The following is an 18,275-nucleotide window of genomic DNA, read 5'->3' as shown; positions in this document are numbered from 1 at the left end:
ATTAAATATGAACGATTAATTCGGCCATGCCTATATTTGAAAGTCTCTAAAGGCATAAAGCGGAAATTACCACCGATATCCACAAGGATGTGAACGAGCATTTCATACTGGAGCAGTTCTGAAAAACTTTTTGCTGTTTAGAGGGCAACCACAAAAACACAATGGACTGAGATCCAATCCAGTCGGTGCAAATGTTTGACAGGCTTGAATACCGACCAATAGAATAACTGTAAACATGCTGGAGAGGGGCGGGATCTAAGATATCCTATGTCATCAACTCAAGGCGCTTTTTGTTCTTTCAGGACAGAAAGACGGAGAAAATTATTTTTAATTGGTCGCGAAGGGTCCGGGTTTAGCGAAGATAACATTTCGCTAGGTTCACTGCAATCAAAAACCGGTCAAGTGTAGAGTCAAACCGATGCCGTCTGGTGAAAAGTTGCGCATTTGTGGGACTAAATCAGCTCAGCAGTGAGCTAGCATTAGCCTCTCCGAGACGGTGTCCAGATTGGAGCGGAAGGAGTTCGGGCACTGAGAAGAAGGGGAGAAATCTACTGGGATGCCTCATGCAAGTTGGAAAAAAATGTATCTTACAGTTCCGCCTGGAATCACGGCACTGTAAACCTTAAGTATGTGTTCCCTTGACTGATATCGAATTGCAGGAACAGTTTCATGTTGGTTTTGTAACAGTTAGCGTGCCAGTTGAGCGAGTTAGCCACGTAGCTACGTAGCCTTCAGTGGGAAGACATTTAAAATGGCGGAGGGTTGGCCCATTCCTTCGGCCCTTGTCTTCATGCTGTTCGGTTTGAGTGCCTGGGCCCTTGAGTCTTGTCCCACTCCTTGCTCGTGTTCAAAAGGACTAGGTGAGGTCCATATTCTGGACTGCAACAGGAAAAGGCTGTCGACGCCACCGCTGGACCCACCAAATGGGATAACCCAAGTGTAAGTACACAACCCGTCAGTAAGTCAGTCCTGTAGTTAATCCACTGCACTGATTTGTTGATCGATCAAGGGGTACACCATAACAAACCAACAAACCCCATTTTGATGCATTTTAGCATCTGGACCCTAATTTTGTAACATTTTATCCTGTGGTGTTTAACTTAATTGGTTTTGTTTTGCTTTAGGACATAGACTAATTGTATATTTTCCTTAATTTAATCATGAACATATTCGTGGGAAAGTTAAAAAAGAATGACCACCACATCCATTCTCATTTATGCAGTCACTGCGTATCAAGTTGAACAATATGCTTAGATATTATCCTAACATAATTAACGCTCAGTTGACAGTATACTACAGTAAGTCTTACCTTCATGAAAATTATAATGTTAAATTTTTACTAAAACTGTTGAGGAGAGGAGTTGACTAATGTTTATGGTCACTTTGGAGCTTGTAGTTTGTAGTGCTGTCAATTTGTATTGTGTTCATTCCAATATCTAATCTACCTTTATCGATGTGATACGTGGTATTAGAAATACCTATCAATGCAATACAGTTCAACATCACAAATACTGCAGCCTCCTACCTGACATCAAATTAATATTAACTTCGCTTAACAGTTTCAATCGAAATTCAACCTTATGACCTTCATGATGGTAGCATTTGTTGTTGGGCTTTTGTTATTGGAGTTTTCAATTTAGCTAGGTGTACCTAAATAAACTGGAAACTGAATGAAAGTATCAAACCATTAAATTGCTCAGAATTTATAGTTAAACTGGAAAATGGTGGTTTATTCTGTGATCGTTTAATGTCCCCATTTCAATCATGGGTCAGATATTATAATAATTTTCTGTTATTTCATTTCAGCACCATGAATCACAATGAGCTGACTGTTCTTCCATTTCTTGGAGATGTTTCCTCAAACATCACCTCACTGTCATTGTAGGTACAAAATCTTGGTTGGTTTTATTCTTTCTTGGTTTTATGTGCTATCTGAATATGCCTCTTCCAAGCAATATGTTTTTATGTGTACTAGTGATACTAAAACACTGGTATGGTACTGTTAGGTGTCATCTTTTTTTGTGTAGCGTGGTAAAGATAATTGTGTCTTTCCTTGTGTTGTTAGGATTTTAGTAAACCATCGACATAGCTTGTCTTACTAATCAATATCATTATTCGAAGACTAACATCTGTTTTTGTTTTGTTGTTAGAGTCCACAATCGGATCTCAGAACTGCTGATGCATCAGCTGCAGCCATATGTTTCCTTGGAGACACTCGACCTGACATCCAACTCCATCTCTGAGCTCAGAGTTGGATCCTTCCCCTACATGCAGCTGAAATATCTGTAAGGAAATGCTGCTCATTTAAATAATCTTTTTTTTCATTCGATTAATTAATTCAATTTTTTCATCAATGAAGCTAAGGAAAATTTATCTACAAGAACAGCCTGACACTACAATGAAAGTAAAATAAGAAAGAACGACATACATACAGCTGCCAAGCCTGCACAATATTGCATATTAGCAAATGTCTAGGATATAATCTAATGTAATAACAAAGACACTTGTCATAACACTAAATCAGCCTACAACCGTTGAGTAACTAATGGTATAAGTAGGAAGAATGGGCCCTGTATAATACAGCAGTAAGATGACATAGCATTTATAGCTGTTCAAAGTATTGGAGAGTACATATTAATGCAAAGCAGTATTGCACAATCAAATTGTTTTAGTCAATGCTAATCAAGTAAGAGCACTGAAGACACCTTGTTTTGGTTAGTTTGCTGTAAGTAAGCATCTTATTGTAGACAAACCAACTGTGTGGGGCCTTCTCTTCTTTATAAACAGTAGGTGTAACTACAGAGCAAACATTATTCTCCTGCCTGAGTTTAGCTCTAATTTTTCTGCTCTTTTATCTCATAGGAATTTGAGTAATAACAAGATCAGCGTTCTCGAGCCAGGCAGCTTTGAAAACATCTCCAGCTCCCTGCTGGTGCTGAAGCTGAACAGGAACAGATTAGCTGTGCTGCCATCCAAAGTCTTCAAACTTCCTCAGCTTCAGTTCCTGTAAGTATTGTTTGTGTTTTTGATGCAAAATGAAAATCAATCAAGAAAAACCAAGAACTGAGTGGTTGATAGTTGGCAGATAAATATGTGATTTCTGATTTGTTGTAACCACTCTTTTCAAAGTAGCTGGCCGAATTTACAGTAAATCCAAATATTCCAGTGGCTCTGTTTGTTTTCCGTTTTGTTTTTTCAAAATTATGCTTGCTGTCATTGCAGTGAAATGAAGCGCAACAAGATCAAGATAGTGGACAGCCTAACATTCAAAGGGATGGACTCACTGAAATCACTGAAGATGCAGAGGAATGGCATCAGTAAGCTCATGGATGGAGCCTTTTTTGGACTTAACAACATTGAAGAACTGTGAGTATAGTATTATATACTCTCCATGCTCTGGAGTTCATCACCAACTGCTGCTGTGCTGGAACAGCACGCTGTAAACCCATTTCAAAATAGCTATAAAGACAAAGGTAGCCGGTGTTAAGTGGGGAAAGCACAAAAGCAGGCGAAAATGGTGTCCTAAAATAAAAGAGTTTGTGTAATCGCAGTTGTTTTCTTAATGTCATTTTGTTTTTTCCCATCTGTGTCTCAGAGAGCTAGAGCATAACAACCTAACTGAGGTCAATAAAGGTTGGCTGTATGGCCTGCGCATGCTGCGTATCCTGCGGGTCAGCCAGAATGCTGTCGGCATCATCCGACCAGACGCCTGGGAATTTTGCCAAAAGCTGGAGGAACTGTGAGTGTGTTTGCTTCATAGCTAAAATCCCCATGCAGCTAAGAGTCCCCACTTTCTTTCATCTGCCCCGGGCTCTGAAATTCATTCTGTGTGCTCAGAGGAGTTACTGTTATCTTTCTGCAGTAGGTTGCTACTGTGGGTTTTCTGCCTTCAGTGGATGTACTGTATACGGTTCTAACGATTTTCTGTAAATGTCTAATTTTTTCAAGTATCATCTTCGAGTATCATTCTTGAATGTGGAGTTTCACTTGCATACAAGACTGGTGTTGAATAAGGAAATTGTTTGAACTAATCATATTTATTTTTGTTTTGCGCAGAGACTTGTCCTTCAATCATTTGACCAGACTCGAGGAGACTGCTTTTGTAGGATTAGGTTTCCTGGAGAGCCTCAACCTAGGAGAGAACTCCATCAGCCATTTGGGAGAAGGAGTGTTCAGTGGCCTGGCAAGTCTGCGTACCCTGTAAGTGCTACCGCTAAAAGACAGCTGTCTAAAATATGTGTCACCTATTCTAAGAAGTGCAATGAAGCTCACCATTCAAAATATAACCAAGTCCTGGCTTGTTCTTGGCTCTGTGCATTCTCGTGCAGGATGCTGAATACAGTAGGTCTGCTTGTTTCAGTCTTCATGTGTAGTTCTAGTCCCTTGAATACATTTCCAGAGTAATCCCAAGTAGTTTAGAGAAATAACAGTAGAAATTGCCAGTATTTTAAGTCTGTATCCTTTAATATAGTCTTTGTTGTGTTCTGATCCTGCCTGTCTTTAGTCATCTGTTTAGTCTTAGCTCAAACCACCCAATGTGTAATTTCATAGAATCTTGTTCTCTTGGTTTTGCGTCCTTTGGTCTGCCATTCACTGTGAGCATCGTGCTGACTTGAAATGAGTTGAAAACTCTAGAGGACACTTCTTTTCATTCACAGGAGAAGGAAGGGAACTTTATTACTCTGCAAAAATGCATATTAAATATCTGAGATGCAATGTAAGTGCAGTGTCTGCATCATACATGTGAAACATGTACAGTATAGAGGGTTTCTTGTAATATTGCATGGCTGAGAGAGAGCAGGCTGGTCTATACACTGTAGCAGAGGCCAAGAGATGAAGGTTATTAAAATTTGTAAGTAGGGTGAGACTCTCTTTGTGGGCTTTGTGATCGTTTGCTTTTCCATATTTCATCAAGCAGGGATAAAATAATATCAACATAGTAAGCTCAACAGGAATTTCAGTGTCTACTGAGCATTTCAACAAATAACACAGAAGCTCTAGCTTTGTCAGGGGGAGAAATTGTGATCTGATTCCTTTGGTGTTGAATACCATTAAATATTATGCACTATTTTGATTATTAAGTTGATGGGAGTTATGCATTACAATAATATCGTCCTACATTTATGTGCCGCAAAATACATGAGTTGGTTCAAATGTGGTGAAAGTCAGCTGCTTTTACACATTTCAGTTCACAAAATTTGTATGCTCGAAGGACAATAGATTACAGTTTGAACTACATTAACACAGCCACAAAATCTTTCAAAATTCAGTGTAGATAAGGTCCAGAGTATCAGCCTAATTAAGCAAGTATGTGTTCATCATACATTTATGTGCGAGGTAAGAAGTGTTGAGAAGAGAGAAAGTCGTGAACTCATTATTTGCCTCACAGAGCTCCACTTAAGCCACTGGGTTGCAATGAGAAAGAGGTCATATTTGGGAGGTTGCTTGTCCTGAGAGCTTTCATGGGAGAGGGGAATTGGAGAGTGCCGGAGTTCTTTCATAGGTGCCCAGGCATGGGGAAAGAGAAACAAAAGAGCTCATGACCCATCCTGTAAACACAAGGCCTCTCCGGGTTTCCACTGGACCCATGAACTGTCCCAGTGCTAAACAGAGCCAATTAATTTCCCTTCATCAGAACAGCAGGGGCAGTGAACTGTGACACGCTGTGGAAGTAGGGTGTCTTAAATTGTTAGTCTCCTAACTGAGACTCACTGCCACTGACAACCACAGTGGAGATGATGTACAATCTCTGTGGTGTTGCAGGAAAAGGCTTTAGATGTACAGTCTATGTAGAGTGTGTTTACTATCTAATGCCTGCTTTTGTTTTTCAGAGATATCCGCAACAATGAAATCTCTTGGGCCATTGAAGACTCCATTGGTGTATTTGATGGAATGAAGAAGCTGAACACATTGTGAGGACACACTGTTTGTGCAGATAAATAGATAAATGGTTGAGAAATGTCATATATAGAAAAATAAAAGGGTGCATCTAAAGTTCTATATCAGTGTTCCAGATACTTAGTTATGTACTGTTTTTCTGGTGAGAACAGTTCGTTGAAAGGGAGATGCTTTATTCATGTAAGTATGGTTGTACTCTACTGTGAAATTGTTTATTCTCACTTCCATTGAAAGGCTGGTCAAATGTCCTTATTTAGCCTTAATGATAGCTGCTGACACACTGGTTCCATGGATCAATAAAATGTTACCCAGGAGCATCATATGAAATATTTTTTATTTTCCAGAATCCTACAGCGGAACAAAATCAAATCAATCACTAAGAAAGCGTTTGAGGGCCTGGAGGAGCTGGAGCACTTGTGAGTTAAACCACGGCACAATCCTTTTTCTCCACACAGTCATACTTGTGTCTCAGTTGGCTCTTTTGTTATTGTTGAATGATTAAAGATAGCAGAAGGCTTTTATTACCACTGTGCTGCTGTTGCCTGTGAAGTGGGATGCCATTTTGATCAAATCACATTGTAGGTGTGTCTAATCCATATTATTGTCCCTTCTGCAGGGACCTCAGCAAGAATGGCATAATGTCGATACACCCCGAGGCGTTGTCCCACATGAAGCTCAAAGTGTTGTGAGTAGACAAAATTAAACTTACAGCACTCAAAAGTGCATTTGGAAGCCAGCTTTTCCCTTTGTTGATATTGTTCCTTCAATTGAATCACCATTGTTGCCTTCATTAAAAAGGAATAATAATGATAAAGTAACAGTGTATGTGTCATGATTAGATAGCTAAATGAAGAAAATCTCAACTACTGGAATGTGAAGTTGATCTACTGTAGGTTTAGTCATGAATGACTAAGAGAAGACTATAACTTTACTTTTCTTGCTGTTAACCCTCACTTTTGGTGGTGATGTTTAAATATATGCATTACTGCTGATGCACTAGATTGTTATCTTACCAAAACCATACATTTATTGGCTTGGACAAGCAGAGCTTTTGGATTCAGCTCTTGAGTTGCAGCAATATCCGCTTTTGGTAGAACAGCTGTCTCTCCTGCTTGTGAGGAAAGACAGTGGAAATGTTTGGTCTTTTTGACTTTTTCAGGTTTCGATCAGCCCATCTTAGGAGTGTCTCTCAAGCAGTGGCTAAAGAAATCCACCAGCGGCTGTCAAACACAGAAAATGTGACATGACAGTAGTCATATCCTCTTGCTATTAATTAGTATGATGCTTTAATAGTATATAGCACCATTTGCTTGGCGAGTGCATGGATTGGCTTTGCCTGATAACTTATCTAGAGGAGCATAATGGCCACACCCTTATAACTGAACTGTATTTTAGCACAAAGTGTAATAAAAACAGGCTCCTGGTGGTGCTTTTTATAGCACTGAATCGGTTTCCTACCATGATTTGGATAATAGAAACTTTGCATAAATGCCTATATGATGGTTGCATGGTCCAGCTGACCTAAATATATATCCCTTGTTGTGGTTATGGTCGTTTTTTTTATGTATCTAAACATAAAAAAATGTTCATTGTGACATTAAAGTTTTATGAACTCAGTGTTAGGTTTCTTATTAACACTTACCTTTGGGGTTCAGAGAAATTTCACATCATAACAGAGCCACCAGAGCACTGTTTTCATTAGAACTGAGAAAACTAAGAAAACGCAGCTACTGTTTCTTGCATACTCACTGTTACTCAAGCAGCACTGGGCTTACTGTTTCATTGACAGACAGTTGTACATTTGCAGAGTAGATAGCAGCCTCTTTTAAGCAACTGAGGTCCATTGAACCTTGATTTCACATGTAAATGCAAGTTTGCTTTTCTTAAAGGATAAACCATGATTCACTTCCAGAAATTATCACAAATACAATCCTTGAAATCCCAATTTTTTATTTAATTTATTTGTTCAGTGGGTTTTGCTCATGGCATCCTTTTATCTCTACAGCACTTTGATTATTCCAACAAATTTTACAATCACTCATCTAATGCTTCCTTCATTATCTCTCTGTCCTCAGTGTCCTGAACACCAGCAGCTTGCTGTGTGACTGCCACATGCAGTGGTTGGGGCCATGGCTGACCGACAGCCAGTTCCAGCAGTCTGTCTCTGCCGTCTGTGCTCATCCTGCGAGTCTACTTGGTCGCAACGTCCTGTCCATCAGCCAGAAGAGTTTGTTTGTGGTCAGTCCCTATCTCTTTGTTTGATCTTTCCTAGAGTGATCCAAGTCAAATAATCTTCAGTCAATACAGAGCTGGGAAAAAGTTTGTTGGTGTAAATCGGGAAAAGACTTAGAGTTTTCATTTTGTGGTGTTTGGAAATCACTGAAATGTATTGTGGATTATTACAGTATGTGTATGTGTTGCATAACAAGCGGATTATTTAACAGTGGAGGTTTGTTACAGAGGTTTTATAAACTTCAACTTCAAAGAAAGCCCCAATAGAGTCTACCATGTTATTCCTCCTGTATTTGAATACTTCATGTCTTATATGTCTTATATCTTACATTTTAGTTGCTTTATTTTTGCTGTAAAAATGTGGACTTTCTGACTTAGAGAATTGCTGCCTGAATTTTGCACTTTCTGTCTCTGCTCCTCCGCAGATGATTTCCCCAAGCCTCAGATCACAACTCACCCAGAGACGTCTGTGGCACTGCGGGGGAACAATGTGACTCTGAGCTGTGTTGCCTCCAGCAGCAGTGATTCGCCAATGACCACAGCTTGGCGGAAGGACGGGGAGGTGCTGTATGACGCAGAAGTGCAAAACTACGCCCAGTACCAGGAGGGAGAGCTGATCTACACCACTATGCTTCACCTCCTCAATGTCAACTTTACTGATGAGGGGCGGTACCAGTGTGTGGTCTCCAATCACTTCGGCTCCAACTACTCCAACAGGGCCAAGCTTACCGTCAATGGTGAGGGTGTTTGCCTGCTTTCAAAGAATGTGATTGAAGGTTGTCAGTGGGGCTCATTTGTTTTTCTCCTGCTCTACAGTTATTTTCTTTAAGTTTTAAAGAGCTGTTCATGACTGTCATAAAATTTAAGATAGTAAAACCATAAGGTTTATGCAACTACTGTTTGATCCCAGTCTTCTCTGTCACACTTTTGACTTTCATTCGTCTATCTTTCAGAGTTGCCATCCTTTCTTAAGACTCCAATGGACCTGACGATCCGGACCGGGACTATGGCCAGGCTGGAGTGTGCTGCTGAAGGCCATCCATCACCCCAGATTGCTTGGCAGAAGGACGGAGGCACAGACTTTCCTGCTGCCCGAGAGCGAAGGATGCACGTGATGCCAGATGATGACATCTTCTTCATTGCTAACGTGAAGACAGAGGACATGGGAGTGTACAGCTGCACGGCTCAAAATGCAGCTGGCAGCCTGTCGGCAAACGCTACTCTCACTGTCCTGGGTGAGTCACCCACCTGATAAGCAGAGCATACTACTGATGTTTTACTACTGGGTAATTTTCTTTCTGAGCCACTCTGCTGTCACTGTTTACATACTCTTATTTTATGTTCCCTCAACTCTTTTAACTAGTGACAATATAAATATAAACCGTGTTATACCATGGCCATGGAGAATTCTTAAATGTTGCTGGAGAATCTTTGACACAACTGTTCAATCACATTTCTGACGAATGTGCTTCTGAGATTTCAATTACACTATGAGCTGGTATATAATCAATGACACAGCCAGAGTGGCAGAGCTTGTGATTGAGGCTTACACATACTAAAAAAAGTTTTATATTTTTTTTTTAGTTATTCTAAAAATAACAGACTTGACCTCACAGACATCCATCTAAACAGATTGACATAAATGCCACTGAGATAATCCTTATTAAATCAAAAATCAATGATTCCTCTTCTCCTCCAGAAACTCCATCCTTCATGCGGCCGCTGGAAGACAGAACAGTGGCCCGTGGTGAAACTGCTGTGCTTCAGTGCATAGCTGGAGGTAGCCCTGCCCCCCGTCTCAACTGGACCAAAGATGACGGACCTCTGGTACTCACGGAGCGCCACTTCTTCGCTGCTGCCAACCAGCTCCTTATTATAGTGGACGCTGGTCCTGCTGATGCTGGCAAATACACCTGCATCATGTCTAATACTCTGGGAACAGAGCGTGGCCACATCTACCTCAGCGTCTCGCCATCACCTAACTGCGAAACGGGTGGCGGGTACGACCAAGATGGCTGGACCACCGTGGGCATTGTGGTTATTGTGGTGGTGTGCTGTGTGGTTGGAACCTCGCTGGTCTGGGTCATTGTCATCTATCACATGCGCAGAAAGAGTGAGGACTACAGTATCACAAACACAGGTCAGCAGTTTAGACAATAAATATATGTCTTATTTGAAGATATTCCCAAAAGGGATTGTTGTTTGGAGACCATGAAATGTGTCAATGGGGACAGCATTTTGTTGTCAGAATACAACGTTTCACAGAACACAGGACCGTGTAACAAAATATGTCTCTGTCTGTTCCAGATGAGATGAATTTGCCAGCAGACATCCCCAGCTACTTGTCCTCTCAGGGTACTTTGTCAGAGCCTCAGGAAGGGTACAGTAACTCTGAGGCTGGCAGCCACCAGCAGCTCATGCCTCCTCTCTCCAATGGCTATGTCCATAAAGGGACAAATGGTGAGTAATTTAGCTTTTAGTGTTTGACATGTTTGGTTTGTCATAATCGCACACTATTTATATCATGATCTCGATATGACAAGCTTTGCTTTTCTTGCATGACATCAACACACAGTATTCTTATAGTAACCATTTCTGAACTGCACATATACGTCCCTGTAATATTCCCTGTAATGGTAAAGATTTATACTGTGCATTTTATTGCCGTGCACACTTTCAGTATGATGTATGATTTAGATACAAGGCATTGTGATATTCCAATAATTTAGTTTGCAATTAAGTCACTTTTGATTCAAGTCAAGAGTTTGTGGTAAAGACTGACTCGTCTGTGCTGATTAAGGATCATATTTCCACATTGTTTTCTTTTGAGTTTTAATCTGATGTGTTGGAATATGTCAACATTTCGATCACAAGAAAGCAAAGCCTTTTAATTTTTACATTACAAAGATTGTTGCGTGTTCACGCATGAGGATATACTATACATTTCTAATTTCTTTAAATAAATACAGCTTCTCAGATGTGATTTTCAGGATTCAATGGTTTTGGACACCTTTGTGCTCATTAGGTTCTTGTGTCTGCTTTGGTGTGCAATGAGACACTGACTAATTATCATGTCTGTCCCAGGTGTGTGTTATGGAGACACGAGCAGTGAGGTGGAAACTGAGGGGAATGGCATGCTGCACTGCAGGGTCGGCTCTCTGTTCACTGGCCGTAGCAGCTTCCACCCTGGGGAGCCCTGTGAGGGGCTAGCTGGAGTCCCCACAGGTTAGTGTCAAGTACACACGAGCAGTCATATAAGGTTTTGTTTTTTATGCATTTGCAGTGTTCACATGTTTTTCCAAGCTTTTTATAATATCTTTGCCTTTCACACGGTCTTTCAACTTGTCCAGTAAATGTGTAGATCTATTCATATTAAAGTGTCATAAGGTTGATGGTCTATTCTATTATGTATGTGTATATATTTTCATTTCATGTCAATATAATTACGATTGATCAAATTAAGTAAGAGAAAATGCATGCTACTCAAAATAATCAGGTCGGGGTCCTAGTATCTGAACAGCAATCCCAATATCGATGCATATGATGATGGACATATAACAAGCCCAGATAAAACATGTAATATATATAATGAAGATAAACTTCATTTATATAGCACCTTCATTTATGTAGCACTTTTTCATACATGACAGGCAGCTCAAAGTGCTTTACAAGGCTAAAAACAGCTGAAATATTAAATTACATTTAAAATGCTGAAGTAAACCATTTAAAAAGGATCCAAAAATAAAGGTGTGGTTTGTATTCAGTTCCTCAACAGTGTAAAAGAGGGCTTAACATTAAATCAAAATATGATCAAAATTGCAATGTGGCCACGTACAATATTCCAGTCACAGGAGGTGCACTGTTTGCCTTGAACATAAGTGCATAAAAATAAGAAAAGGCTGAGATTGTTTTCTATCCTGAAACAAATGAATACAGATTGTGATTGTTAAAAAACATAAAGTGAGAATAATCATTAATAACCAGTTGATTACTCTAAGTGTACTTGAGAGGCTTTTTCCCAGCCACTGTCAGCACACTTCACACTGATTGAATCTTGGGTCTTGACAACAAACAACATACATACACATCTTTCTTGCCAGGTGGTGCAGGTCCGCTGGTCATCTGTTCCGACTGCTACGACAATGCCAACATTTACTCACGCACACGGGAGTACTGCCCCTATGCCTATCTAGGGGAGGACGATCCGCTGGACAAAAGTCTACCAGGCCTGAAGGGGAGCTTCAGTGAGCATGCCCAGCACGAGGACACAGCACTGGAGAGCCTCATTAGCAACCAGGACTCCTCTGTCTTTCTCACCTCACATGACAAAAGGTTGAGCAGCCACACTCCCCCGGAGCACTACACTAATGGTGAGAAACAGAAATTCCCATTTTTACCTTTTTTAGAGAAAGATGGTGACAACTATCATGTGCTATATGCTACCTGCAGAGGTGTTTTTGGTAACATGATGAATTTGCACCATCCAAAAAAACAGCAGGTGTAAACATTTTCCTCTACTGTTTGTGGCTGTTATATATTTTGCACATTCTCAGGCTGGTTACCTTACCTTTTCTATACTGTACAGACACTGAAGTTATTGATTCAGTGAAGCCAGTATTATAGAAATGTGAGGTTTTTCAGTGAACTGGTAAACCCATAAGATTAAATTAATAAAAGATATTGATCTTTCAGTTTATTTTTTCTGTTTAGGTACATAGAGGCTTGTTAGGGGGGTTGTTCGAGTGATCACAGTACTTGCAGGCTACAGCTAATGTTATGATCTGTGTTGAGAGGAGAGAAAGACAAATGTGTAGAAGTCAGCCTGGCTAACTACATTTTAACAAACTAAAAACTAGCTGCTTAAATTTATTTTTCTTAATTTTTAAAAAAGTCAGACAAAGAAAGATACCCATCAAACAATCTGGGAGCATAAGTGGGCATCTTTAAATTATTGTTTTTTTATCCAACCACGGTCCAGTATAGCATTCAAGTTACAAAGATATAAAACAGTGAAAAGCAGCAAATCCTCACATTTGAGGAACCCGAAACACAATATTTGGAAACAATATATTTACTTTTACTCATTTGGCAGATGCTTTTATCCAAAGCGATGTACAATAAAACACTGATGAATTATTATCGCATTTAAAAAAAAAAAAAGTATGTAGTTGAGAATCAGTTAGGGGATTGTCAAGTGTAGCCCTCTAAATATTGCTCCTGTTGCCATCTTTGCAGATTCCCTTAGCAGGTCATTCTGGGGAGAAGGGGAAGATCTGTCCTCGAAACCCCAATCAGGAGCGTCCCAGCACCCAGTGACTGTTCACAGGACACCTCCTATAACTTCAACTGCAGACGGGGCACAGAACCAGAATGAAGCAGAGGTGGGCTACTTCCCCAGCCAAAGCACACAGGACCACAGAAGTGCCTCTAATAGGACTAACCCTCTGGAGCATCCTGCTCCCACATAGGTCCTTACACTCCGCCCACACTCCTCGTTGCTGCACCCCATCCCCCTTCACCCACTACCTCCAAAGAGACTCCTCACATTCTGCCAAAGATGCTCTCTTGTATGTTTACATTCCCCTTTCACTCAAGAGGACATGCTAACGTTCTCCACTGTGGAAAGACTCCTGTGTCAGGCTGGAGAAGTGGACCTGTGATTAAAGTGACCTCCTCCTTGACACCTCCACCTCTGCAGGACCCCTCTCTCCCACATCCTCCACCACTCTTCTTTTTCTCTTTATAGAGAAATCTATGAATGTATGTTTTAAAGAGCCATGTTGGATGGGATCGACCCTGCTGCTGTGGGGCTGAAATTGTTTGCCAGTGTACTACACATTGGCTGTTTGTTTCATCATTCCTGGTACAGACACGTGTTGGAACAGCCTACATGACTTTGGTAGAAAATCATAAACCATCTCTTCCCAACTGGGGAAAAAGGGGTTTAAATGGGGGACAATTATAGTTCCCTCACCAGCAGATTGTGATGGTTAATATAGGTAAGAACCTTGAAAGAATATGTCCCACATTCCCACAGCTATTCTGACTGACTCTAAACTACCCTATCTAATATCCAGTTATGCAAATTCCAGAGACAGTGACACCAAAATGTGGTGTATATTATGAATATATATGAATATATCCTATATCATCTTTATCTGATCTTGTTTTTGTTCTATGTCAAACAAAATTGTTAATTCCTTCACTTTATATCTTCGTAATGATAAGCAGTTTGGGGAGAAAGCATACAGTTTTTTTTGCACATGTGACAATCATGGTTTTGCTGCCTATTTTCTGATGGTTGTCTGTTAGATGGCCTTTTTAACAAGCATTCTCAGTAACCTCGATCAGGTGACATTATGGTTTATATATACAGTATGCACTGATTTGTTTTCCCTTCTTCTCATGTCTTACAGGCACTTAATTTAATGGTGGTACACTTTATTATGCAATGCGCATGTTGTTTTACATTGTGACGATTTATCATCACAGTTTTTTCTCAAAGTTCATGATCCTTCCATAGAAATTGATTAAGCCTAGGTTTTCACTTGGGACTGTGAAAAATGAGAATGTATTGTATTATTTTATATGTATGTGTGTGTGTATGTGTGTGTGTGTGTGTATGTATGTATGTATGTGTACATAAGGCTAGTTATATGAAATGCCATGTCCTACTAGTCCATTTACAGAGAGGTTTGAGACGTAAGCTGCAGTAACTTTAAAAACATTAAGCTTATTAATTTTAATCCTGTAGTGTCCCAGCGTTATCCAGACGTTTTTAAATATGTTGGTTCAGGTAACAATGTAACACATTTTCTTCAGAAATGGGTGTTGTTTTCCTCATAACTCAAAGACAATAATCAAACAGCTTCTAGCTTCAGCAAACTGTACTTTTTCCAAATGTCTGCTATTATAATGCTTTGAGGATTTGAAAATGAAAACGCCTCTAGTGTAAAAGAATGTGGACGTGTTTCATCAGGTTTGATCTGTAGTTGTCCTTAAGAATCCTCTTCATTATTGCACTTCAGAGAAGCTTAGATGTGATTGGCTTTGGCTTTGTGACTCACAAAACTTATGTGCTCAAAATATTTAGCAAATTAATCTCATTTGGCAGTTTATTAGGAACACCTAGCTAGAACTAATGCAATTGAATACAATTCTGCACTAAATCCTCCCTTCATGTAAGTTATAATGAACTTTTTTGTTTTTTTAATTGAAACTCTTATAGAGAGTTGCTGATTCAACTGTATGCCCATTTCAGAAGATGTAATTTGTGGCACTGTTGAATTGTGTTATGCAGACTGGTGTTTCTGTTATTTTGTCCACCCCATTTAGATCAGTGAGAGCAGGCTGAGTAACAGAAACACGCTTATATCATTCTCTTTTTTTATAGATATCATGTCCGACATTTCCATTATGTTGTTGATCATTACTGCTACATTCTGCTTTTATATTTTTAACAAAGGAAGGGTTTTCCATGTTCCTTTTTCTCCCTCTTCTGAAGTGGTACACCGAGGATTCAATGGTACTGAATTCAGACACTAAAATCAGTAATGCTGAACAGTTCATCTACATTGCGAACGTGCTATGGTGCAGCTTGAATGCTATATTTTCGAAGTGTGACCGGGCCAAACGAGTTATTGTTGGTTGTGATCAATAATTACTCAAAATTGACTACATGTATGTGGTAAGCAGCAAATGGTACTCTTACAGCTCCACCTCCTCTGTGGTACGTGCAGATATGAATTGCATGCCATTCTTGCACTCTTTCGGTTCTAACGTGTTTTCATCTTTTGTCTGTCAGGTTTCATTTTTATTACCAAATGAGCACATCCCAAGCCTATTCCTCTGAATGTGGTGGTAGCTAGAAAGATACTTATCAAGTGCTTTTGCTAAAAGCAACTTGACTTCCCACGTCCTTCTGTTTTTGGACACACTACTTGCTTCGGTGGAAGCAGACTTTTGTGGTTTTGTTATGTTTTCTGACGGTTGCTAAAGGTCAATTCGCTGCCCCTTTGGAGTGATTAAAAATGAAAACCTGCAGTGATAAGTCATCATAATGGAGTTACATGTCTGGGGGGGCATACATTGATTCAATGTTAAATCTTTTCTGCCAACATGTTGTAACTTAATGTGCATTTGTATTGTTTTATTCTCTGAACGTCCTTTACAACTTTATACCAAAGTTTAGCAGTAACTGCTCTGGCAAAATCCAATGCTGCTTTTTTTTTTTTAATATTGTTGAAGTTTTGCATTTTGTTTTCAGTAGTATTTTTGGACCTTGTTTACCTGTACATTCTGTAAAGCATGTCTAAAGAGCCTTTTTGTTACGTAGCCATTACTCAAACATTAAACATGAATTCTGATAAATTGGTTTGAATCTTGATTGTCTGTCTCAACGCTTGTCTTAAATAGAAAGAGTAGTATTTTCATGATTGATTGAGCTGGTTTCTACTTAGTCGTTTTGCCAGTAAAATTTCAGAAAAGGCCTCATCACAGGCTTTCAGAAGCCAAGGTGACACTCACATAGTTTGATTTGTCCAATCAGCAGTCCAAAACTCAAAGATATTACATTTACAGTGATATTTAACTGAATATGGCAGAAGAATCTCACATTTCTGGAACAAACAAATCTTTGGCATTTTTGCTTAAAAACTACTAAAATGTTTTATTGTTTATCAAAATAGTTCATTTTCTCTCAATTGATTAATCACTTTTCGGGTGTCTGTCTTTACAGTAATACTTTACAGGCTGACAGAAAAATGAGAGAAATATTCTGGCAGGATTAGATTTACATTATATGGAATTCCAGATGCAGGGGTCTTAACCACAACAGGATTTCTGGGCACACCACAGAACGATTTTAAAAGCCAAGCCATCTATAATCTGGATTTAGTCATGTCAGACCAACACAAAACCAGCTAATATCTGCCTTAAAAAAAACTGTGAGTCCATCATCAGTCTTGACGTTAAGAAAAAGACTCTGTTTTAAGTCCCTCCTTCATAAATCCAGGGGCATCCCAGGAAACGTGATGCGAGCTGAATCTGACAGTGCTTCAGCCATTAAAATTCTGCAGTTTGTTTGGAGCTGAGCTCCACTCTCCAGTCCCCATCAAAGACATGATAGCATTGTTAATCATTTTCTACAAGCCGATGAATTATTCAGCACAGTGTCCAAGGTAGCAACTCAGTATTTAAACAGAGACTCCTGATGCATCACACCTGGAGAGCAGGAACTACTGCTTCATAAGAACTACAGGTGTGTTTTCCCTATTTCCTGTTATACAGGGGAACTGACTGCATGGTGTTGACATATGACTGAGTTCTGTGAGTCAATATTCCCAAATAGCCAAAATCCATCATGTTGTACTGGAGAGGTTTTGGCAAAAGAAAGCTGTGCATCATTTATAACATGCTGTGTGAAACACAGCGGCTCCCCTCACAGATAAAGTGACATTTAAAAAGTTTAATGAACTTCCAAAGCTACACTTAAAAACCACTTCAGTTCTGCGTCATCTTTTTTTTTTTTTTTTAACTAAGTTCTAGTAACAGGAAATGAATATTACAAACAAAGGATCTGTTATAACTCACCAATTGGATACTGATGCACATATGGTATGTAAATGAATGAGCTCATGCAAAACCTGTGCTCTCAGGCCATGAAGTGTGGAGGCATTGCATGTGGGTAGGTGGGAGGACAGCTTCCCCTTGAATAAAAGGTCAGATTTACACTAGACCTACTTAATATATGTGCTGATGATTTATGCATGAACACAGTGCTATGCACAGAAACACTTGGAAAAACAAAGCTGTAGATAACATTCAAGCGATAATTAACGATTAAACCAATTCAGTCATTGTCTTACAGAGCACGCCTGGGTAGATGCTGTTGAATGCCGCCAAGCGGAGTAGTGCCTACTGTAGGTAAGCGAAGACCTCAGGGAGGGATGAACTGGAGCAGCAAATTGTATGAGGTGCTCTGCTTGTGTCAGTAGGTGGCGCTGTGGAGATGTTAATTACACTCACCCGGAATTTCCTCCCCAAGAATACTTACCGTACTATACAAATTAAGAGTCTTAATTAGTTGTAATTTGTTTTGCACGCTTAATATTGGGATTACACCGCCTGTGTATTTTTTAGTTAGT

General features: G+C 39.7%; 1 protein-coding gene across 1 annotated transcript; it reads left to right on the top strand.

The window, feature by feature from the left end:
* The first annotated feature begins 251 nt into the window (after nucleotides 1-251).
* On the top strand, nucleotides 252-16,500 carry lrig2 (leucine-rich repeats and immunoglobulin-like domains 2). The gene is given in 19 exon segments (XM_056399490.1): nucleotides 252-939; nucleotides 1,807-1,881; nucleotides 2,151-2,285; nucleotides 2,863-3,006; nucleotides 3,223-3,366; nucleotides 3,596-3,739; nucleotides 4,057-4,200; nucleotides 5,832-5,912; nucleotides 6,243-6,314; nucleotides 6,515-6,583; nucleotides 7,974-8,116; nucleotides 8,119-8,136; nucleotides 8,556-8,867; nucleotides 9,084-9,365; nucleotides 9,830-10,270; nucleotides 10,438-10,590; nucleotides 11,215-11,355; nucleotides 12,231-12,500; nucleotides 13,366-16,500. Coding segments are annotated over 19 exon segments (3,189 nt in total). The 5' UTR covers nucleotides 252-751; the 3' UTR covers nucleotides 13,599-16,500.
* Nucleotides 16,501-18,275: the final 1,775 nt, after the last annotated feature.

The sequence above is a fragment of the Seriola aureovittata genome, chromosome 2 (genome assembly GCF_021018895.1).
Source record: "Seriola aureovittata isolate HTS-2021-v1 ecotype China chromosome 2, ASM2101889v1, whole genome shotgun sequence".
In the NCBI taxonomy this organism is placed as follows: domain Eukaryota; kingdom Metazoa; phylum Chordata; class Actinopteri; order Carangiformes; family Carangidae; genus Seriola; species Seriola aureovittata.
This window is presented reverse-complemented; position numbering and strand designations above follow the sequence as displayed.